The following is a 26255-nucleotide window of genomic DNA, read 5'->3' on the forward strand; positions in this document are numbered from 1 at the left end:
TACATGGCGATCGGTTTTAAATGTATGAATACATAAACAAAGAAAGGATAATGAGCAGTTGATATCAAACTAGATATAAAGTGTTAAACTTTGTTCCTATAAAACGCCTTAAGCATGTACATAATGATATTAAAACACATGTGTGAGTCTTTATTTTTTCGATTTGTAATTCACAAAACAATGTCTAATTTTAATCCAATTAAAAAAATGAGTCGCAAACTGGCTTCAGGGCAGGATATTCTCTTGTTGATAATATGTACCCATATCCCCAACGCTCAAATTTTGTCAAAACGGTTGATTGTACGTGATATACGGCGATTTCCATATGGTTTTAAATTCCTTCGTACATTATACAAAATGTTAAATGAAGTAATCAGCAAATACACGTGGCTTATATTTTAGATTAAAAGAGTTTTTATAGATATGTTCAAACAGTATACCATTACGACTAACTACATGTCCCGAACACTAAAACATAACAGAACAGAACAAAATTTATTCGGTATTGAACAGATCACACAATATACACAATGATATAAGTAACACATAACCCTAGCTTTATGGCATATTGAGCCCTATGCATTTACACATGGTGATCGGTTAAAAATGTATGAATACCTGAAAAAATAAAAAGATAATGAGCAGTTGATATCAAAATTGATGGATAGTGATTAACTATGTTCCTATTAAATGTCTTAAGCATGTACATAATGTACATAATGTTGTTGAAACATCTTGTGTGAGTCAATATATATTTCGATAGGCCATTCACAAACAATATCAAAATATAATTTAATTATAATTGAATACGTCGCAAACTGGCTTCAGATCAGGATATGTTCTTATTTATAATGTGTAAAGTTAATCCTAATACTGAGATTTGAACACAATGCTAGATTGTACGTGATACATTGTGATTTCCAAAAGGCCGGTGGTTCCTTGGTGCATTATAAAAAGGTAGCAAATACGATATACAAACGAATAAAGAGTAAACTTGAATACGTTATTGTCCCTAACAAACAATGTAACTGTAGCTTAAAGAAATAGGGTATATCTCTGATAATTTTGAACAGGTTATCTTATGGTAACGCTATGAGAATAACGTCGATGTAAAACAAGATAAGCCCCGCTCAATATAATGTGGGTTACATTCCAACAAAGGTAATTTTTTCCTGGCCGCTCAGATTGAAATATGCATTTTGAAAATAACACTAAAATTAATTGATTAGAAAAATCAAAATCAAAAGAAGGAAAGTCAAATAATGATGTGAAACAAACAGAGCGATAAGGATGACGATTTGTGTTAAATTAAATTAACACTATGCTGGTTGTCATTTTACCAATGCATTGACCAATTATATATATATATATATATATATATATATATTATGCCACTAAAAATAACACATGGTTGTATAATCATATACAATGTATCAATGTAACCATATCTGTAAAACATTCTCCGAAACGTGACATAAAGGGGCGATGCTCTAATTTGCGTCATAAATATTTAATGTGTGCGCTGCTGAATAAACACAATCAGACCAATGACGGTGATGTGAGCGCCCAGAGGCGTTTACATATTTGCTTGATAATACCTACGAAATCTACATCATTCATGCTTTGTTATATGTGTTCATGTAGTTGACATTTGATATGTTTCATGATTCATTTTTTAAGTTTACATTTCTTTTGTAAGGAATGGCCTTCGCCCAATAATACAACATACAAATATAAAACATCAACATATATAAGTTGTATTTTTTTATCCATTAATTAACAATTACTCTTTATCATTTTGATTCATAAATTTTAATTGATACATTTTAAATCATACATGGTATGCATCTTCTTAACTTCGTGTATCGAAATTAACAAATATCGACATATTATTTAGTCCTCTCTTGGAATCACTAAATGTCGACAAGTTATGATAACAAATGTGTGGCTAGAACATCGAATGCTCGCTTATGGTTATGGTACACACCTTCCGCCCATTCTTAATCATTAAGGTGTAGTTCATGTCATCTAACTATTACTTAGACACAATAAGACACAATAGGTCGTTTTTCGATATGGTTGATCGTTTAGGTTACTAATTTAACAACATAATTGTTTACACAAAGTTTTTTGCTTGTGAATTGGCTAAACGATGACAGATATTTCCGCATAAAACATACACAATATGCTCAAAAACAGTTTTTTTTTACCCGAAGTATTTATTGTTTCAACCTTTAAAATGCTAAGTTCATTTGCGGACAATAGTGTATCGCATTCCATAATTCATGCTAAACCATGCAATCCAATTTTTCATTTGTGTTGCCTTCTTTTCAATCATATAGAGTGTCTGCGTTTTAATTAGACAATACTTCCTCATGAATGGTTACTTTTTCGCTGGTATGAGATCATTATTTTGCGTGAAATTCCGCCTTCAGCAATTTGGCGTATTCCTTTACGACAACATAACAATTCAAACCACCCATACATGATCAGTTTTGCATTGTTTGGTTTCACAACAGTCATAGCTTTTAATAACGCTCGAAAAAACAGGATGTGGAATAACAAATTCTTTAAATAGTTGACGCTGGTTACCCGAAGTCGCCGTTGAGGTGATACAAATAAGTGGTCTTTTCTGTTAAAAATGGCATCACAATCATGCTTTGTTTAACTAACTGGTGGGCGCGGTCTGCTAAGAGTATTTCCATACAGTTAATTATACAATCGGCACATTAACAATAATAGAATTAAAGAAATACCTAGTTGGGTCGGTCCTCTCCTTAAAAAACAATTGTCATAGTTAATTTGACAATTACTGCATGCAGCGTATACTATTTCAATCAGACATGGAATTTATCAATGTTAAAATATTATATCGTGTACATTAACTTCTTTTAGTTGAGCATAATTCTACCATTTATTTTCAATCACGGTATATTCAGGTTTTTGACCTTTTGTAGCTGTATTCCTTATATGTTTTAGTGATATATTTTAGATATATTTGGAAATGCTTTGTTTGTTCATATAATAGATAGGTCAAGAAAATATTGATTTGACGATGAACATTAGAACAAAGTGTCTGGCGTAGGCTAACAACTAATCCTTGTTTCAGAGTTGACAGAATTGTAAGCCTGGATGGACGAGGTTTGGGGGCTCCTGTTACCTGTCTGGAGACATTGACATGACATTTTATTGTACAAAGGTACATATTGTCATTTCTTTTTGATGTTGTTGATGGTGCTATTCTTTTTCTTCTTCTTCTACTTCTTCTTTTTCTTCTTCTTCATCTTCTTCTTCTTCTTCTTCTTCTTCTTCTTCTTCTTCTTCTTCTTCTTCTTCTTCTTCTTCTTCTTCTTCTTTTTCTTCTTCTTCTTTTTCTTATTTTTCTTCTTCTTCTTCTTCTTCTTCTTCTTCTTCTTCTTCTTCTTCTTCTTCTTCTTCTTCTTCTTCTTCTTCTTCTTCTTCTACATTGTAATCCTGGACGAGGTTAAGGGGCTCATGCTACCTGTTTGGAGACACTGACATGACATTATACAGCGCATATATACATTGTAGATAATATTACTTACTTTTTTTATAACAATCATGTTCAATCTTGTCGCGATTTCACATGCTGATGCTTCCCTTGTCAGCAGAAAAGATGTTGTTTTGTCGATCTAGACACTAAAATTGATTCATTTTAAACGGACATTTATTGCTCCTGAAGCGACGGTGGATCGGTTAAAGCCGGACAAGTGTCTATCATCGGGTACTTTAGTTTCCCCAACATCACAAGACCATACTCTCACGTAACATACGTGCCAACGAGAGTGAGTAATACAATGTTGTAATAACTTATTTCACAATCGCTATAAAATAAATAATTTTAGACATAACGTTTTGTAAACGTCGTTGACGATTACGTTAACTTTTTTTTTACCGTGGACTGCGTACTATGTGTATTGATGTTGTTGTGCAGTTTTGTTTCTAATAAAGCTGTACGTTTATCTATAACAATGATAAGTGCTGTTGAAGCAATTTGTTTATAGTTTATTATTGGGGTATTATAAGTGTATATTTGTGTTTTAAGACAATAAGCGGTTATTTGAAGAAGGTCTCTTCCGAAATCATATTTTCAATATGATTTTATACTTATTTGCCTTTAAGTGTTATACGCGTGAACGACTTAAATGAATGTCTTGTATTTTATAATTATTAAATGCATTGAGACTGTAATTAAGGGGGCTAAATAATTAATTTATGTACTGAAACAAAAATTTGCTTGCAGATATTTATGACGACAATGCCTTATTAAATGATTGAATCGTATTTTGAATGAATTGATTGTAATCAAAGGGTTCATTAGAGGGTTAATTGGTTGATTAATACTTTGGAATAACGATCAATATACATCAATGGAAAATGGTAAAACATATTTAACCAGTCTTTCAGTTCAGCCTTTATAAATCAAAACGTTTAACATTTGAGATTGTTATTGAATATTTTGAATATTCGTGTCATCGATCTACTTGCCAGCTTTAGCTCTGGCTTTAAAGTTATAAACATACATTGAATAGTATCGAATGCAATGAAATTAATTGAACCGCGACTACGTGCTTAGACATCACGATGGATATGATTTATGATTTCCCGTGTACAAGTTGCCAGGAAAATGGAATGAACTCCGATTCAGTGAGCTACTGTGAACAATGTCAAAAATGTTTCTGTACCATCTGTGTGAAAATGCATCACCGCATCCTGAAAGACCACACTATTCTTGACAAGAGCGAACAACATTTATGGCTCAAAGAAACGGATAGTGTTTACGACACCATCAATCCTGATCCGGATGATGTAAATAAGGACATCGAGCAAGAACAAGATGTTCAGGAATCTTCCAATGGTGACACTATTGATACTAAATTAAAATATAATTGCAATTCGATCCTGCTCCTATTCAGATTCTTACATCTTGCCAAGCGCATACTACTCGCTTGTATATAAAGATATAACAATTACTGAAATATATACATATTATATTCAGGTTTGAGGAAATCCCTCATAAACAATTAATTGAGTATTTTTGTGCGTAATCCTTGAATTTCAAGGGCGACAAAACGCGCAAAATACAGGTTATTTTAAAATCTTAATTGTTGTCACAAAGTCATGGTTTTGTTTTTGAAAAAAATATGTTTGGACTAAAATGCTAAATAGAATTACCAGTTATGCTATAATGATCAGTATTGTTTAAGGCAACAAGATGGTTATTTAAGCTGATTATTCCTACAGTTGTACAAATATGTGTTTGTATTAATGTACAGACACAAACATGTTTAAATTATTTTTACAGCATTACTGGTTAAGTAATATATTTACCTTTAAGTGCCCGCTCAGTGATTCTCTTAAAATAAATATTGTTGTTTTATTTGTTTCAGCTAGGGACATAGTCTGTGAAGTCCTCGATAATCCTTTAACAAAATTATGCGGAATAGTTGGGGAAGCAAACATGTCAATCGACCACGAAGGCATCCGTATAACACGTTCAGACAGAAAAGCATTTGTTGAAATTCCTTTAAATATGATAAGGAGATACGGTCGAAAACGAGATTTTATATTTTTCTTCGAAGTTGGAAGCCGCTTCTCGTTCGGAGAGGGATCTATATGTACAAGGTGTTGTTCACGCCAGGAAGCAAAATTGACGAACTCATACATGGACATAGCTAGTGGGAAAACAAATTAGAGGTCGCCGGTGTAACATACATGGACCTCATACATGGACATAGCAAGTGGAAAAACAGATTAGAGATCGACGGTTCACAAATTTGTGTAACATAGTAGATGCATGCGCGTGTTTGTATTAATGCACATTGATGGTAGGCAAATATATGTGAAGGAATGCATAAAAACGGCAATGGCGTAAATAAAATGCAATCATTTACAATGCCAGTTTTCCGCGCGCTTTAGAAGATATGTATCTAGGTTTAGTGTGTTTTTAACATATTTAAAATCCGTGATATAAAAAAACATACGTAGATAAAAGCAAATAATGTTTAGTTTTTCAGGAACCGCGTCATAATTTTAAAACCTAGATTCACTGACAATATATATACAAATGTTATGAATTATTCTACCAATTGCTTTATTTTTTTTTTAGTTGTGTGTAAACGCATCCAATTCCAATTTTGTTAGATAAAAAGAAATAATATTTTTTATTTATAAACGTATTGTCATTGCTTGATTAATTCAGCAAATTTAAGAAATTATTTAAATAATATATTTGTAAATTTCGAGCTTTGTAAAACACCATATTTTTTGTATCGAATTAACTTTAATTGCCTTATAGTACGAATACCATCTTAAATAAATATTATATTTAATACAACCGGGGTACTATTTCCTTAACCAAACTATACTTGAAGAATGCTCAGGTGTTTATCTGCCGGTAGTTATTCGAGATGTTTGTATTAAATCAAATGAATAAGTTGTATCTACAATGAGTTTCGTATTCATTATGTCTGAAGGAACTCCTCTAACGAATCAATTATTAATTGCCTACAATACTAATACACACAAAGGCCGCGTCTGTAATATAAACTCGTTTGATAGTTTCAAATGGCATGCACGCTACGCAGATCAGTGAGACAATAATTTTCTAATATGATCGATTCACTAGGTCGTTAAATTTAAGATTTAGTCAAAATGTATACCGCTTTTATAGATAAAGAAAAGCAAAGTACGACTTTCACATGTATAAAGGAGATGGTGCCTACTAAAGAATGAATGAAGAAAAAGAAACTGAGTGCCAAAATTGTATGTATCTGGTATTAAAACAAATTAATGGAAGCACAAAAAATAATTTGGTGAACACTAATATACCTTAGAACAAGGGTTACCTAGTGTGCTCAATTTAATCTATGAATTTGTTGAATATTTCATGTCATCACTTTTAAAAGATTATCAACTTCAACTTCAAAGTTTATTGACAAATCGGCATATAACCATTTGGCCATTAAACATAATTATTTAACATTGTACAGACGACCGAATGATATTTTTACAGCACAATTACATATATAGTTATAAGGAGTACATGTTTTTAAAGAACATATAGATACATATTAAGCAAAAGTTAAGAAGCAGGTATATTATCAACTTGTTCTTGTCTTTTAGCATAGCATGATGAATATATTTAGAAACATTTCTAATTGTTTTTGATTTTTCACACGACATTAACTTAATAAACTTTTGAATTATCAAGAGACTGTCGCTGGATAAGCTACCATCAAAGTTAAAAAAAGATAACTTGATTCGCCTTTTTAAATAAAGAAATGTAGTGAAGTATTAGACAATTCGAATCCGGAATGGCTTACGGTATTGATGGTATTGGCACAATGTCCTTATAGTACGAATACCATCTTAAATAAATATTATATTTAATACAATTATTGTGTTTGTTGAGGTATTTGTAATAATAGTAAAATTCAGGGGGTCCAACGTATTTTTTTTTGCGGAATCTTAAGTGATAAATTCACTGCTCACTAGAACTTATGTTTACTGAAATGCATGTGCAAATCTTTAGGTAGTCGAAAAATAAACCCATACGTAAGCATGGTGCTTAAAACCACACAGCGATTTAACGTGGCTTATTTTGTTTGAATGAAATATGTTCTTTTTTAACATATTCAAGCATTATTAAATTACTACTTACTAAATTGTTCGAACAATGCAACCCTGTAGGACTGATTAGAACATATTTTATTGCGTATTAAAATTTCAAACAATATAAACAATGATATAAGTAAAACATGACCCTTGATGTTTGACATATTGTATCGTATGCATATATACATGGCGATCGGTTATAAATGTATGATTCTGAAAAAGAGAGAAGTTGATATCATAATAGATATAAAGTGTTTTCCTATGTTCCTATAAAATGTCTTAAACATGTACATACTGTTGTTAAAACACATGGTGAGTCAATTTATTATTCGATAGGTAATTCACAAAACATGTCAAATTTTAATCTAATTAAAATAGATGAGTCGCAAAATTGCTTCAGATCAGATCAGGATATTCTCTTGTTGATAATGTGTAAACATATCCCTAACGCTCAGATGTGGTCAAAACGGTAGATTATACGTGATATACGGCGATTTCCAAAAGGCTTTTAATTCCTTCCTGCATTATACAAATGTTAAATGAAGTAATCAGCGAATTAACGTGGTTTATATTTTGGATTAAAATATGTTTACCACTGCGCTAGCCAGACAACAATTTTTATATAGATTGTTATAAAGGTATGTTCAATTAGTATTACATCACGACTAGTTACAGGTCAATCATAATCAATGTCAAATTATAATCGAATTATAAATAGATGAGTTGCAGACTGGCTTCAGAGCAGGATATTCTCTTGGTTATAATCTGTAAACTTATTCCGTATGTTAAAATTTGGTCAAAAGTAGATTGTTCGTGATATACGGTAATTTCCAATAGGCCGTTGGATCCTTGGTGCAATATAAAAATGCAGTTTATACGATATTCAAAAGAATATAGAGTTACTTGAATACGTTATTTCTCTTACAATAAAAATATGATTGAAGTTTAAGAAATAGAGGATATCTCCGATGATTTTTCAAACTGGTTATCTAATATCTACACTATAAGAATACATCGATGTAAAACAAGATTGCCCCCGCTCAATATAATGTTGGTTACATTTCCACTAAGGTAATTTTCTCTTGGCCACTCGGATTACAATACGCATTTTGAAAACAAAACTAGAATCAATTGATTAAAATAATCAAAATCAAAAGAAGGAATATTAAATAACAATTTGAAACAAACAGAGCAACTAGGATGATGATCTGTGTTGAAGTCCAACAATTTTAAATTAACACAATGCTTGTTGTCATTTTACCAATACATTGACCAATTAAATAAATATATATTATGCCACCAAAGAATAACACATGGTTGTATAATCATATACAATTTATCTATATAACCATCTCTGCAAAACATTCTCCGAAACGTGACATAGCGGGATATCCTCCTAATTGCGTCATGAATATGAAACGTGTGCGCTGCTAGATATACACAATCAGACCAATGGCGATGATGTGAGCGCCCAGATGCGTTTTACATATATGTTGGATAGTGTCTACGAAAATATCAATTATGCTTTGTAATATGTGTGCATCTGGTTGACATTTGATATGTTTCATGGTTCATATTGTAAGTTTGAATGTGTTTTTAAGGAATGGCTTTCGAACAATAACACAACGTACAAATACAAAACATCTTAATACATGACTTGTCTTTTCTATCAATTAGTTAACAATTACTCTTTATCATTTTGATTCATACATTTTAAACCATACCTTTTAAATCATACATGGTATGTATCTTCTACACCTCGGACATCTAAAATACATATTATTCAGTCCTTTCTTGGAATCACTTAATGTCAACAAGTTATGATAACAAATGTGTGGCTAGAACATCAAATGCTCGCTTATGATAATGGTACACACCTTCTACACTTCTACGCCCACAACGCACATTCTTAATCATTAAGATTTAGTTCATATTACTTAGACACAATAATACACAGTTGGACGTATTGCGATTTGGTTGATCGTTTCAGATATTAATTTGGCAGCAACATGATTGTTTACAACAAAGTATTTTGTTTGTTAATTTGCGAAACGATGACAGATAGTTCCACATAAAACATGCACAATATGCTAAAAACAACTACGACAAAACAGTTGGTTTGCCGAAGCATGTAATGTTTCAAAACTTTTAAATGCTAAGTTCATTTGCGGACAATTGTGTATTGTATTGCAATAAATAATGCTGGACCATGCAATTTAATTTTGCATTTGAGTGTCCTTCTATTTAATCATTTAGAGTGTCTGCATTATATTAAGAAACTGTTTTTCCATGAATGGCTACCTTTTCCGCTGATATGAGAAAATTGTCTGAATTGTCAACGTCGGCAATTTGGTGTTTTCCTATACGCATCTCGCGGAAATTACCACTGAAGAGGCAACAATACAACTCAAACCAACCATGCATGGTCAGTTGGTTGGTTTCACATCAGTCATAACTTTAGATAACTCTCGAAAGAACAGTACATTGGAAAACCAAATTATTTGTATAGTTGAAACTGGTTACCCGACGACGCCGTTGAGGTGGTACAAATTATTTGCCTTTTCGGTTCAAAATGGCATTACAATCATTTTTTGTTTAATTGACTGACGAGTTTATATTTTCATACAGTTTATATCCAATTGGCACATTAACAATAATGGAACTGAAGAGATATCTAGTTGGGTATGTCCTCTCCTTAGAATAAGTATTTGTCATGGTTTAGGTGACTATCACTGCACTTGGATCTTATCAATGTTAAGTTATTATATCGTGTACATTAACTTTCATTTATTGATTTATAATTCTACCATTTCTTTTTAATCACGGCATTTTCAGGCTGCTGAAATTTTGTAGCTGTATTCCTTATATACTTTAGTGAACCGGAAGTATCATAGTCATTGTCGCCGTCTGTATTTGGCATTCCATAAATTTCACCTGTGCCAGAGCTCTTTAAATCTTGGTTATTCAAATGGTTATAGGTGTCACTGTCATCATCGAAACCTGTATCGTGTTTGCCGTCGATAACATTATTCTTTATGTCGTATTCATTTTCCGTCTGTTTGTCGTCCTTGGTAGGCCTCCCATTCAGAGGAATATGATCGTACTCATTAGTTTGATGTAAAGTTACGTCGTTATAGTTGTTATTGAGCTTAGTCAATCCAGACTCAGCTGGGGCTTTTTTGCCATCGATTGTATCGTAGTTGTTATCAGTATCTTTCTGTGAAGGATTATTCAAATCATGATAGTCAACATCGGATTTATCTGGTTCTGCATAATGGTCGATCTCCTCTTTGTTTGTTACTTCAAATGTTTTCTCAAGCACAAAGTACGAATGCTTTGAGGCTGTCAAATCCTGCATTGTGTTTGTAGAAGATTCACATGTCGATGTTGGTACGAATGAAACTTCTGTCGCAGTGTCTGCAGTATTGTTGTTCTTGTCATCATTATGTTTGCAAAAGTTTGGTAGAAGTCCCCTGCGAAGTCAAACATAGGTAGCATGTATTTAAGGGTTTTAAATATTATTTAGGACAATTAATTTAAACGATATTATGGACATTTGCATGGCCTCTGACAACTTCAACTATTGTAACAATGGTTTACGACCACACCGCCGCCACGCGCGACGACATCAAATATTCTTAAGAAAATATCTCGTTTTTTTAAGCAAACGAGCAAAATTAATTTATATATATCATAAGCATTCAACTAATACACTTTGAACTATGAAATCATGTTCAACATTCAATTGCATTGCGTCATGTTTTAGATTTTGTCCTTTCAACAAAACCTTGGCATAACTTAGATAAACCTTTCTTTGATCAACTACTACAGTATATAGATCATTGCAAGGGATGTTGACATTTCATGATGAATAAAACTGATAATGATTGGTAAGGACATGTCGCTCTTTTTTGTCTGATATAAACAAATACCCTTTGAACTATAGAATCATGTTCAACATTCAATTGCATTGCGTCATGTTTTAGATTTTGTCCATTCAACAAAACCTTGGCATAACTTAGATAAACCTTTCTTCGATCAACTACTACAATATATAAATCATTGCGAGGGATGTTGACATTTCATGATGAATAAAACTAATAATGATTGGTAAGGACATGTCGCTCTTTTTTGTCTGATATAAACAAATACCCTATTAACATTGGTATTATGGAAATACCGTTTGAAGCTAGCGCGTATTTATGCATTTGGACATTAATCTAAAAACCAAATACCACATATAGACTAACCTTCTTTTCAAGAACAGCAGCACAATAACCATGACAACGAAAATCAATGGAAAAGAAATGGACAGACCAGCTGCGAGACCAGCGGTTGACCCTGTAAAGTAATAGCAGTAGTATGGTGTTTTTTATAGTCACACTTATTTGAAACAAATCGCCCACAGTCAAAATTTGATAGAAGAAATGCATACGACATGCCATTTTTGCTTATTGCTGATTATTGATACTTTTGTTGTTCTCTTTAGGAAGGAAATATTGTTCAATAGATAATAATAACTATTCCGAATGTAAAATGATATTATTCGATTTGATGCATGTTCTTAAAAGTTATGTGAGTTCAAAAAAATGTGATTGCTCAAAATAAATACCCCCTTGGTCTTTGCCTTCCTGTACGGGACTCGATACTGTCGTTGTAGTTGACTTAATTGTTGGAGGTGTATCTGATGTTTTGTCACTTCCAGATGATGTCAATGGAATAATTGACGTGACACGCGAGGTTGGACCTGGTGTGGAATATCAAAGGATATCAAAAATATGACTTTAAACTACTACGTACTAAATATATTTCCTGATATGTATTGTAAGAATAAAATATAACATATATGTCAGTAAGCACACTTGAGAAACATAACGTATCGCAAATATTGTTCTACAATTTACTTTCCAACTTTTTCGACTACATCAACTACATCCCATAATGATATGCGTTCCGGTGATTTTTAGAGATTTATCAGTGAAACAATTTTTCACTGTTCAAACAGTGAAACGACATTTTGATGTTTCTCACTGATATAAAATTTTAGCCTTCTCTCAATTTCAAATCAAACGTCACTCGTGTCTAGGCCACAGGTGAAATGAAACTTCAAGAGCTCAGTCGGTGAATTATGTCATGTTTTTACCCTCTATATATTAATCACTTAAAGGCCTAGTTTAAGGAATGTTTGGCATGATAATCCCCTGCTTTGCATCTTCTGCTAATTGCACTGGTGACACAGTAGGGGCCAATTTCCTGTGTATTCGTTTGTTGGCTCATGGCCATTTAGGGTCCATCTCTATAATATAGCATCCAAAATTGCACAGCAGTATACTCAGATCAGAGATCTGAAAAAACAATTAGGCAATTAAATTAAGATCAATTAAGAGAGGTTGTGTACAAATACACGTTTTTTTTTGTTTGTTTGTTTTGTTTTTTGTTGTGTTTTTTTTTTTTTTTTTTTTTTTGGGGGGGGGGCACTTAGAGAAGGCTTAAATAGGCCTTTAACAACAAATGTTAAACAAAAATATGACTGGAAAACATGACGTTTTGATACATACACTAATAAGCCAATACAATCAACGTCACACTAAATGTCACATTTTTACTATACGCAAAAGAATATTTGAATTGTAAGGAATAAACAAAATATGTGAAAACAACGTTGGTTTTGTAAATGATCTTAAGTATCATTTTGCAAGTACCCTGGGATATTAACGTAGAACATTACTCCAAAGATACTCTTGTTTGTGTAGAATTTGAATTATAGTCACCCTGTGTCGTTATAGTGGGTGTTTCCGATGTGCGATCTGAACATTATCAAAGAAAACATAAACTTTATATATACGTCCATCAAAGGTTTGCCTATTACTGAACTTGTTGAATAAACATACATACGTTATATGCAGTGGATAAAACATCATATAGATAATACAAGTTTCTAAATTAACCTGTTGTACTCTTGACTGGCGTTGTGGTTGGTTCCGAATACGTAGGCTGTTTCCCTTGCGTGGTTATTGAGTTTGTTTCCGAGGGGCCAACTGAAACTAAGCAAACAGAACATAAATTGAATACATTTTGAATGATTATATACTGAGTAAAATCCTGGCCTGAATCTGTATGCATCTAATCAATATATTAAATTTCAAGCTACTGGGTTGTCACTTGCATCGTTTCATTTCTACAAAATAGTTTTACACATGTCTAATATAACATTGCTCTTTCTCTATTGGTCAGAAAATGTTTCACTACTTTTAAATAACTTGGTAATATCCCAGCAAATCATTCTGTAATTCCTCATTTTTTTTTTTTTTTGTTACGTTTTTATTTGAATAAAATAGTTCATTTGCATCTTAATCTATAGAGTTAAACCTGATATTTCCATTTTATTGATTATCAAAATTTTTGAGCCGTAAGGTACTTAAGGTATGGGAACTGTGAATGACGCGATGACCATATATTACAATCGACTACGTCGCCTTTACGCATATAGAGTCAAATTTTGCTAAAGTATTATATTAAGGCTCTGATTCGTACACACTAATAGCTTAGTATGCGTTATACTGATAATTGTAATTTAAACGATCATATACCTCTTTCGTTCTACAGAATTTCGGTATTAAATGTTTGAAATGCATGTTGCGTGAGAAATGTCATTGGTTTATAATATTAGGCTTACAGAACCAAAGGTAAAACAGGTAAGGTTTTTAAAAAAAATACCGAAACATGCATGTGATCAAAAGAATCTTATACTCGTCATCATAGAATACAAAATTTTATTCTTACCGTTCAATTAATTTGTCAGAAAGCTCGCTAACATGCACGTAACATGCAAATTTCATGAAATAGTTGAATCAAATAATTCATAATTGGTCAATTCGTGGACGATTCTAAAATGTTGGGGAACACAATAGATGATTTTTCAATTAAGTTTTAAATACATAATTAATAACCTGTTGTTGGTTTAACTGGTGCTGTGGTGGATTCCGAATAAGTTGGTTGTGTCTCTCGTATCGTTGTAGATGGTGTTGCCGTTGTGCCATCTGAAAAAAGATAATAAAGAAAACATTACCCGTTCATCATATGCTGCCTTAAAACTTGACCTGGATTTCTGTGCCTTAGAACTTAATCTTGGTTAAAGTTCATGCTACTGGGATTGGTCCTGTATGTTCTATTGTTTGTTGCTATTTAACAGTTTTGTAATTACAGGTTAGGTTCGAAAAGATGTTTTTCAATGTAGCTTATGGTGTTTCTGGTATGTAATAGTAGTGAACGTTCATAGGCAACGGCTACTAGTGATCAATCCTAGACAAAGTGTTAAATAAATTTAAATTATCACCGCATTTTTCCCCGCGTTAGCACCTGAAAACACTTGTATTAAAACTATTTTACTCTTTGATAACGAATTTCAGAAAAAAATACCATTACAGCATAAAAGATATTATGTTTATATTGGGATCCAGAGTCACGCCTGTACAGTCAAGGATACAGTTGAAAACTGACAACAAAACCACACAAGGCTACAAGGACGCATACACACACTTACCTTTAAGCCTATTTGTAAAAAGTGTTACTTACGCTATTTAAAATCGGTGACTTCAAAGACAATATTTGAGCCAATCGTCAATATCTTAGTTTAACACTGCATATGCTTTGCCACACTTTATTTTGTCAAGCAAAATAGTGCATTTTACCCTTGCCTTTAAGGGTAAAGATTGAACTCAGGATTATATTGCCCACGTACAGTATTATGCAATGACTATGTACATCCATTCTGGATCTAAATCTCTATAAAAACCCAAGTTGGTAAACATAAAACATGAAGTAAATAAAGTATAAGTGTTGGAAAACGTTTGAACGCGTCTACCTCTAATGATAGCTGTGCTACCCTTTGAATACATATCAAGTCTGATGTTATTATCGAGTGAAGACAATTTTAAATAATAATTTACTTGTTTCCATAAAATATATAAATATGTTAAGTCAATTAACTTTCAATGAAAATATTTTGTGTCAAACGTAACGATGGTTTAGGTGAAATGTTGTCAGATGAGACAATCTGTTGTTTATGATAAACATATTAAAGGTCAATTATCGTATCCTTCTGGTATCTTAATACCTGATTAGCTAGTAGTTTAACAGAAGTGAAATTATTTATGTTATGAAGTTGCAGCTTACACAATATATGTACAGTTTATAATTATATAACAATAGTTTGAACCAATCTCTGAATGGCAAGGACTGGTTTATAATTTATCTATACAATAGTCATTTCAGCTCAGTGGACTTGCATTTGCGGTTTTGTCGACATTAATTTGAATACCTCGTCAGGTTTGCTTTTGTGCAAATGTATCCTTTAAACGAATATTATAGTACTCTTTTTTTAATGAGCTGCAACAAACAAATGGTTCGAAAAAGAAAGGTGAATGTAAGTATTGATTTGTATAAAAAAAAAATAAAAAAACGGCGAGCTTGCTAAGGTTGATATAAAAAAACATGTACATTTCGCTCGTGTATTGTAACAAATTATGATACTTAATACAGTTGTTTATCTAAACAAAAACTGATAAATCGTCCCCCTTGACTGTAAACGGTTTTATAAACTGTTTAAGAGTACAAACCCCTAAATACTTATGTTTACACATACTTATATTATACGCATATGTGTACAATAAAAAAACCCATAAAATTGAAAGAAATCATTATTGTTAATCCGATGACATCAATATAGTTGGTCTTAATGTGTACAATGTATACAGTGATAATACACATCTTTCTATGTTATATTAATACATATTTGTTTGGTGCTTATAAACTTTGCGTAATCATATATATGTTAATATATGTATTGCATTTACGGCAGCATATGTATTGCAACATTCCATATATACTCAATTTCGGAGAATGTAAAGACATATATTTGTAAAGCAGAATAATGGCAGGGACAACAAATCCTAAAAACAGGCACAACGATACAACAAAACAAACATTACACAACTGTCAAGACATCGTCATTGATAAATGCTTAGATAAATTACTTGGAACTTTCAGTTAAAATCGGGAACTCACAGGGATTTTCCCTGGTTTTCGAAAGCTCAACCCCCACAAACCTCATCATATAGTAATTACAAATGTCATTTATGCAAAATTTATTTTTACCTTCTGTGCACAAACTCTTTCTCGATTGACCTGCGTTAGCAAATCTCACGTAAACGGTCTGGTTTGTCTGCTCAACATAAGCATATGTCACAGGTGGATTGGTGCTATTATCTGCAAGGTAATTGTCCAGTAAAGGCACCACGAAGGATGACAGAAACTATAATATAAACTCTCAATATTTGCACATATACATGTTTTAAGTATTATTTTTTCGTTCGAATAGCTTAAATAAGTGGCATGTATACCAGAACTATATATGTCTTCACTTCAACACATTTATAAAATAAAAATATTAAAATTAATAATTTTGCAGTTAAAAGCACAAGGGGTCATGAATACGAACAGTCTGGAACCGAAATCTATACTCAGACTCAGAAACCACTTGTATTAGATTACAAATAATCTTTATTCCATTCGTTTTACAGAAATCAAATTTCTTCATTAATAATCTTAAATAAACTAAAAAGTTACAATAAAATAACGATTTGCATTTTTTTCATGAATCAAAACTCAGACTTGAGTTAGCTCCTAAGCATGACCCTTGAACTGTTTGCCTTGCTCTTGGACAACGTCACTTCAATTATCTATAATCCAAAGAAATGCAAAAACAATTTTAATGCAATACTATAAGTGAATAAAAACTATACAAACAATGTTCAAGTGTCTGTAACATTGCACTTGCACGCCATAATTTTAATATTTATCAAAAACAGGAAGAATTACATAACCATTATTATGTCGAAAGAGAGCCATTACGTCGATGTAAAGATATAATAGCCTATACATGTTCTCACTGAAGATACGATAAACTCAGATTACATTGATAATTAGAAAGATGAACATACCTAACTTATCACTCAAAGAAAGAATTGATTCTGTCTTAATTATTCCTGTCCAGTAGTCCTGGGCGTTCTGGTTAGTGAACTGCGCATTTATAATACTTTGTATTGTTGCAGGGAAGTATTTTCCAACGAAGCAGTGGTCAACAGCTGTAGCCCATTTATTATTACCATTATATAATTTCGCCAGTTGGTTTTTATCTATAACATAAAAGTGTATGAGTGACAACTATATTATCCTAGACATATAAATGCACCATTTGGATTTCTAATGTGGTAATGTTAATAATGTTATTAAGCAGTAAATGTACACAAATGGACGGTTTCGGTATTTGACATCAGAAAAGGCGTAACTTGGGGGTGCTTCCCTTAAGTGCATCCGTCTCCTCTTATTCTGAAACATAAAGGCTTAAAATGAGATGTAGGGTGTTGGGTGTCTTTCCCCAGGACTCATTTGGTGTATATTAAATTCAAAAGGCTTATATTGATGAACTGTATATATCATATTTTATAATAATGTCATCAAAATTGGTAAAGTATGAAGGGGACGCGTGCAAGATACACCCCCTCCCCATTCTTCTTGTAGGGTGCGACGGATTGTCTGTGACTGAAAGTTGAGCTAAACCTAGGCAATAATCGTCTATCGTACGGCCGTTTAAGGGCCCGCGTATCAGTTAGGTCATATAAGCAACATGCAAGATGCCTTTTAATCCACGTGACTTTTGAAGTCCGTATAGACTCCATGAGTACACGAACGGGTTTTTGCGATCCCACAATCAACGGAATTATTAGTATCAACCAATATTAAAATATCCTATTTGAATGACAAAAATATTGGATGGTCTTGCCTTAAAAAGGCGACATGCTAGTATGGCTTTCCGTAAGTTCCCAAAGCTCTAGACCATCTTCGCTGTCACACGTCAAATGGTTATTGTAGTTCTATGCGTTGTTACTCATTTGTGATTAAGGTTTCAATAGGTTTGAGGTAGAAAATAATTGTTGATTGTTTTTGGATTGTTCGTCGTTTTAATAAATCTAAAGCAGTAGTTCACGAAAAAAGTACACTTGGTCATTAATACATACCAAAACTCAACATTTAATCATGCAACATATCGATCGTCCGATAAATCGTATCATTACTGAAATGAAATCACTTTTCGTTTGCTTTATTGCTGTTGTTGTTTTATTTTATTGTTTTATTAGGGTGGAGTGGGTTCGGGTGTTTGGGAAGGTTATTAGATTGTTTATGCTACGAGCCTGTCTGGCAATTCCAAACCGGATATTTTAAGGCCTTCCAATTTAAAAATAACAATTATGTTAAAGGCAATAGTTTTTCAATCCTAGATTATTAAAGAAAAACAAGTATATAGCTTTTGGTCGGATTTATTTCCAAGCACATTTTTTTAATAAATTATCTAAAAGAATTAAACAATCATTTGCTTGTTTTTATTTCTTCCCGCCTGATCGATACGTTCTGAAATTTGAATTTGACCCTTTCCATAGAATCAATATAGAATTGCCTTTATGTGGGATTAATAACAAAGTAAAACAAATTACCTGAATAGTTTGTGCCGCTGCATAATATCTTTGGATAGGAAGCTACATAATTGCACGGACTCCAATAAAAATTATGACCTTGTCCTCCATATCCATAATAGAACAGTAGACAGTTTTTATTATTGTCCTTTGAATTGCTACTTGGAGGGACTGAAATATAACGGTTGATATATCAGGCACAAAACAGTATTCAAATGCGATTTCGTGAAAGACGGTGAACAGCTTACCTTAAATTTATTTTCATGTCCTCCGGAAATCTTTCTTTTCTTCTAAAAAATGACGTAATAAAAAAGGTAGTATGTCAATGCTAGCCATGTGAAATCAATATTAAAACGAATTATCATCGGCAAAACAGACATGTATACTTTTCAAACATATCACGCAATGTAAATATATAGAAGATATTTGTTGATTTCGTGTAAGATCGTACTATTTTATTTCACGAGTGTCATAGACAAACATATTCGCCACTCGTTAAAAAAATAGTTTTTCTGTGATCACAAGTGGAATAAAAAACGATCTTACACTGAAATGAACAAATGTTCTGTTTTTTATGCTAATTTTCCGATTTTATAGAATTTTAATTTATTTTCCTAATTACCTCATTTTTTGAAAAAGATATTATTTACGCCGCTTCCCGTGGAGCGCCCCTCATGCACAATTATAGCTGTCAATTTTTTATTTCCGGTTTGTTGAGAAAAAGTTATCTGATATTATTTTTTATACTTTATTATTTGCTCGTTTTTTAGTGCAAATATTTTATGAACAGTAATCAATGAAGTGTAATAAGTGCATCCATGTTTCAAAAAATATCAAAAAAACTTTAATTTAAGCGTGGTTTGAAAACAAACAATTGCGGATAATCATTGGATATATAACATTTTACTTAGTTTAAGAGTGTTATTCATGATACATGGATATTAAGTCATCTTACTGGTAGAGATCAGTATAATTCGCTTGAAGACATGTCGTTTTCCAGGTAATGATGAGGACCACGCTAGTTTGTTGCCAAATTTGAGGCGTGCGTGTGGTAAACAAATAAGTTAATATGTAAATTGTTGTGTGTATTATCCGGGAAGTTCGTATTTACAACGACAAACAGTTCAAAATACATTTGAACAATGATATAACATTCTATTTATTTTCGAACAGTTGTTTTCGTCTGTCAATTGTTTGGTATGAAAGCATAAGTTCGAATATTCAGCTTCAATATCATAAACACGTTTGAAAACGGGATAACCATTTTTCTAATGAACGGTTAGTTGTTAATTCCCAAATATATTTTTTTAAACATATCAAACAATTGTTTTAATTTTTAAATGTTTTTGGCAATATTTTATGGTGAGTGTTTTGTTTTGATCAAGTGTAAGTAACTGCAATCGATTTTAAAAGTAGTTCTGAAAGTTGATATTTTCACTCCTTATTTTGCAGTGAAAATATCAAACTGAGACCTTCGCCTTTGTTTTTTCACTGATAAAACTCCATGTTTCATCAAAAAGCATGAAAGAAACGCATTGTAACCATAAATGATAAACTTTCAACTTGACCTTATAATAATAAACCAAAGTTACAAGTACCTTTTTCGACCGTATAAATTGAAAACATAGTTTTGTCGGAAGTGTCACCACACGGATATTGATCCGCTTCTTCGCATTTTCTTCTACATGTCCCCGAGTGTACCTGGCTATTACTTGCACACTTACATTTCAATCCCTGAAATAGTTCCAAATAGATTGAGAGACATTATGCCATGCCAAGTAGGTAATCTCAACATCTATTCTTATATGCATTTAAAGAAATGTGAGGTCTATTTTTGTTGTATTGAATGTGGTATGCCTCTCGTGTAGTGTTAGTTTGGAGTGTGCACTAAACTGTGAATTCTTTAACGGTTTGTCTATAAGGCGAGTTGTCATTGTATAGATAATTTAGCAATAGCGACATGAGTATTAAGCAATTTAAGTACAAAAACAATAGTGTGGATATACAGTCGACCAAATTTATAACCTACACTACATTTTCGCCTGATGTTTTATCAGACTCCTGCTTTTATTGTTCACTGACTTTTAATCATTATGCAATCGTATAATAAAGTAAGAAATTTCTAAACTAAATGAAGAAAATATACAAGCCAAACAATCACCAATCAACGCATTAAGAAAGGAAAACCACTACAACGCTTTCAAAACGTTTCGAGACTAGAATTTCAATTTTTCGTAGAAACTTTCTTCATTGGTATGAATGTTTGTTTTGAAATATATGTTATGTTAGCTCGTGCATTTGTTGAAAAGATATACGTTTACTACGTGATTATTGTATTTGTATAAATGTTTTGTATCTCATGAATTGGATATAATTCCTTTTCCATATCCAACAGTGAAAATACAGAACGGCGTAATGAAAAATCCGTATCATGATACTGTCGTTTTCTGATTCCGTATCATGCGAGTACCCTGTGTAATCTTTCAACTACTTTCGCGTTGCTAAAAAAAGCATGACAAAAAAAACCTTGTAAAACCTGTCAACTTTTTAATACATTAAACTTTCATTACTCACGCTCCAGAAGCATGTAAATATTCAGGAACATGGTTCTCATGTTCTTCAAGGAACCATGAGGATAAGCATTGAAGGAGAGAACACTTCCAGTCTATCAAGATAGCTACTTCAGTGAACTATTTGTTGTCCATTTCGAAGTTCATAAATTGTTGCATTAATGATTATCCATGTTTATTATCATAAATGTGAGCAGCTCGCCAATATAAAGATGAAGACGAATTCGCGTCATTGATAGAAATAGCGATTGACTCACGAACTTCCCTAAATTCTGCATACTATTATCGTCAAAAAATCCCACGTATATTTACTTTTTTTAAAAATGGCTGCGTTACGTCTACATGAACTGACGATTAGTGTATACTCGTAAAATAAGTACCGCTTTTTGATGTTGTTTTGTTTTTGTGCTGTGACATTTAATAATTGTTTTTGTACTAGCAATTTGTTAATTTTGCTAAAATATAAAATATTTTGTTGTTATTTTGCTCAATAAAGTAAATTCTGTAACTTCTGACTTCGTTTGGCTGTAGTAGACTCCCTTGACTTACAGAAACTACGTTAACACATTCGAATTCATACGCGCATTTGACAGACGGCGGTAAAATTAAATCAAATTAAAACCAAACAATAAAAAGGAATAATTTAATAGGCAGGTATATAATAAATGGAATATTACGATAAAACGATTTTCTGGTGACCTGTATCACGTCTCCTTCGGTGAGTAAACACGTGCGGTCTCGACGGATACATTTTTACAAACGGAAATCGACGTCATACAGGTCACCAGAAAAGCGTCCTATAATAATATCGTCTATGTATCCATTAACAATGAAATGCTACGCTAAGTTGACCATGAATAACTCACGTCTGTTGCATTTCTGATTCCGATAGTTTGGCAACCTGTTCTACGTCTACATTCCCCAAAAGTTGGAACAGAGTATTCGATTCCAACATTCACTTGGTTACATCTTTCAAAACAAAGTTGCTTGCTTAGTGAAATGTAAGATTGGGAAACATCACAAACACCCGTGGAGAATAATGCATTTCAGCAAAGCTTTAAACATGGAGTTTCTTTGGACTAGCTTTAGCGAAAAGAATTAAAGCAAGCGGAGGTTCAACTGTTGAAACAAACATTACTCCTTAAAAACATAATGATTCCACTTAATTAATTAATTACTTAATTTATTGTCACCTTTTTAAAACAAAAGCCTTATTTTAAATAAATTACTACATTCAAGTGAATTCGGGCAAGCGGTTTAATCTTTTTTTTGTATGCTTAATTATACATATTCGTAAATTTACTTACCAACATAAGCAAAACTTATCCATGTCTTGGTAAATCCAATCCAAATACCATTGTCTGGGATGCTTATACTGTTAAAAAGTTCTAAACCATTTCCAACAACGCAAGAGCCATCATCACTGCAGAGTATATCTGGTTCTGCAAAAGTACATGTAGATTCGTCCCACTCCGTTTCACTTTGTGAAACAAAAACACCCTGACCTGAGAAATAATAAAAAATGCGGATTAGCATATCGTATGGAATTGAGAAAACTCTCTTTAATTTTAAAACATTGATAAAAATTCAAACAAGTTTGCAAATTCAATCGAGGGAGTATAGCACATCATTGCCGTATATATGAAGAAAGACTTTGCTTATCGATAAATTGCAACCATAGCTGAGAACAACAAGAGCCTGAGAGACAGATACGCATAAAAAGCGCATACAATCAAAACTACAGAGACATGCCCAGTTGTAAATATAAATAAAACAAATACAAACTGTTTACGGCCACAAGGCAATTATAATATACTAGAGACACAAACATATTACACAAATACAGACACCACAAACAGACCACATTCACATCAAAATAATTTAACCATTTAATGAAGTATCACCGCCTTGGAACGGTCAGTGAAACACGAGTTCACTTGAGCCCGAGTCTACAAAGGGTTTAAACAAGTACGCATGGCACACAATATAAGCCTCCTCAGAGCACGCATCAACTTACTTAAAAACAATCTTTACACACAGAGTAATTAAAGAGGTTGCGAATGTGAACTTGTATACTCGTTAATACTCGCATAAATCATTTTCTTCGTGTTATCGCAAAGGTCGTTCTTAACCTGTACGTTGTACACATACCTGGATGATATACTTCACAAACGTATTCCACAATTGTACGTAACCGTTCAAGAAATGTCTTCGTAACCTATAAATTCACTGCCTTTATTTATGCTCTGAAGTAATACAATGCTAACTTCACACATAAAACTAACTTGAAGATAAAAATCAAACTCGTCCTTACAATCTACGACCCTAACCTATCTTTATTATTTGAACTGTAATATATACCATATTTAAAAAAAATAAAATAAGCAGGAACTCTTTTCTAAAATCAAACTTACAGCAAAGTCATAAAATGCGGTTGGATCAGCAATTGAATAGAGATGTAAAATGCATTCAACAGGTTTTTGGCTCTTAGAATGATACGAATAAAGCATTATTCTTTCGGAACTCTTTATTTAAATTTCCCTAAAGTTTAGAATGATTTAAAATAGTTTGTTCTTTGACACTTTTACAGTTCTCTGAGAGCATTTTTAAAGTAGAGCAGCAACAAACGAGCTTGCCAGAAAACTGCCTTATAAATTTCTGAACTTGAAGCTGAATTTGTTTTACTAACGTTACAGCGTTTTAAAACAGATCAGTTACGTCGCAATACTAAAATAGAATACTTCCTACGCATTTTTAGCCCTGTTTATTATATTACGTTTTGGATATAGTCATGTTGTTTCAAAGAATAAACCGCAACACCGAACCATAGCGATTTCCTTAAAACTGATATTCTTAGTAATCGACACGCTAGCGAGCAAAATGTTTAAATTCCTTAACTTGACAGAACACCGTTAAGATTATCTGTCATTAATTGCCTTGTTTAAGGTAAATGATAAAAATAAATGTCTATTTAAGTTTGAAATCGCAATTAATTTCACCTTGAATACACCATAAGTACGAGTGGTAATATGATAAATAGCGTAAATTGCTTACGCCACCCATGAAATATTGCGTTTGGTGCTCACTCGGTGAAATATTACACGAATTTAACTGTAACCAACAATTATCTTCTATGCATTAATCATTTAAGTCAATTGTATAAAACCGTCAAGCCTTTTTAAGTGCAGGCATATACGTGTATTTTTTTAAGAATAAGTTTTTTTTTCGATAAGCTTATTACGAAGCTCATGCTAAACATATATGTACGTATTGAAAAGAAATCTTATTGTACGTATTATTCAGTCAAACGGGTGTTATAATGAAATAGCACTGTACCTTTCTCAATTACTCCAAAACAATATAAAATGTTTACAATCACCCAAGTAAACTGATTCATTGTGTTTTTAAACCTTTCTTCATTTCAACTATAATCGCATTCAGGATGTTGAAAAGCTAGTATAGCGACTTCAGATAATATCAAGTATCCCTGGTCTACTTAAACTTCCGTGTTTCTTTACCTAATACTTCAATATACGCCCTTACGTTATCTTCGTTAGCAATTTGAATGTTAGCCTCTCTGTATGCTTGTATGCCAAGATACAGTGGTATTAACCAAAACCTTTGCGCGTATTAAAGCGTGTGTTTCAGATTTGAATATTTTATCAAGCGTACAGGAAATTAAATGGTGCTCAAGCTACTCCACCACTGCATTTTAAGAAAAAATATTCCTCCATTGCTGCAACAAAATGCATATTTAAATAAATTACGCTATTTATTTCCTGCAATGATAGTCAAATAACACCATATACAATCACAGTAGGAAAATTAGAGGTACAGCATATTAAGGTGGAACGCGACTATGAAATTATTTTCGAGTTACTGTCTGAAAATTGGTATACGAATAGAAGAGCATATGCCCAATTAAGGACTGTTTTTACATTTTCAATATTCGGAACAGTTTTGAAACTATGAATCCTCAAAATATACCACTGACGTCAATTTCGAGACGTCTCTCATATTTTTGCGTTCCAGCTACAATAACCGATCGTTTCACCAATTCTTCGTTTACAGCTATGAAATTTAAACCTCAGGTGCGCCTTGTGAAAACGTTCACGCACATATATATTTTTCATTCTCTTGTTTTACGTTATTTATTTAAAATTCGTCTTTAACGTCATTTTTCGCGGGAAAAACGGCGTCGTGTTTCGCTGAAAAAAGTGCGCCTTTCTTTAATTCTTGGAAAAACTGCTCGTTTAATTTTTGATTTTTTTAAATACATGTATTCAATGTTTTATTACAAATCGCCTGATATCAAAAAAGGGTACCTCACCGACTTCGTTTTTGCGCAGTATCAAATAATCTAACCCCTATACCTGTTTCTTTTTCATTACGTATTGTTATAAAACGTTTAGCATGACGTAAATCGAACTATTATTTACGCTAATAAAAGCTTAGTTTTGAATAAACCACTGATCAATAACATTTAACAGTTGTTGTTAATTTTAGTTAAATTGAT

The 26255-nt window shown here is 32.5% G+C and overlaps 1 protein-coding gene across 2 annotated transcripts; it reads right to left on the bottom strand.

The window, feature by feature from the left end:
* Positions 1 to 7715: 7715 nt before the first annotated feature.
* On the bottom strand, positions 7716 to 25210 carry LOC128221150 (uncharacterized). Of its 2 annotated transcripts, XM_052929609.1 has the most exons (12): positions 25076 to 25210; positions 23047 to 23244; positions 22606 to 22708; positions 20768 to 20903; positions 19191 to 19340; positions 17640 to 17834; positions 16795 to 16905; positions 14589 to 14678; positions 13587 to 13682; positions 12251 to 12385; positions 11889 to 11979; positions 7716 to 11111 (listed from the first exon to the last, which is right to left on the bottom strand). In XM_052929609.1, the coding sequence occupies exons 4-12, from the start codon at positions 20793 to 20795 to the stop codon at positions 10442 to 10444; spliced, it is 1566 nt and encodes a 521-aa protein (XP_052785569.1). In that variant the 5' UTR covers positions 20796 to 20903; positions 22606 to 22708; positions 23047 to 23244; positions 25076 to 25210; the 3' UTR covers positions 7716 to 10441. The 2 variants fall into 2 exon arrangements, with proteins under 2 accessions (XP_052785569.1, XP_052785568.1); XM_052929608.1 differs by lacking the exon at positions 22606 to 22708.
* Between the last annotated feature and the right edge of the window lie 1045 nt (positions 25211 to 26255).

The sequence above is a fragment of the Mya arenaria genome, chromosome 16 (genome assembly GCF_026914265.1).
Source record: "Mya arenaria isolate MELC-2E11 chromosome 16, ASM2691426v1".
NCBI classification, from domain to species: domain Eukaryota; kingdom Metazoa; phylum Mollusca; class Bivalvia; order Myida; family Myidae; genus Mya; species Mya arenaria.

Excerpts from the sequence above, each read along its gene's own strand:
- LOC128221150 (XM_052929608.1), bottom strand. Across the intron at positions 13,683-14,588 it reads ACCAGTTAAACCAACAACAG|TTTCAGTTGGCCCCTCGGAA; the intron begins GTTATTAATTAT and ends CTGTTTGCTTAG. Across the intron at positions 12,386-13,586 it reads GCCAGTCAAGAGTACAACAG|GTCCAACCTCGCGTGTCACG; the intron begins GTTAATTTAGAA and ends ATTCCACACCAG.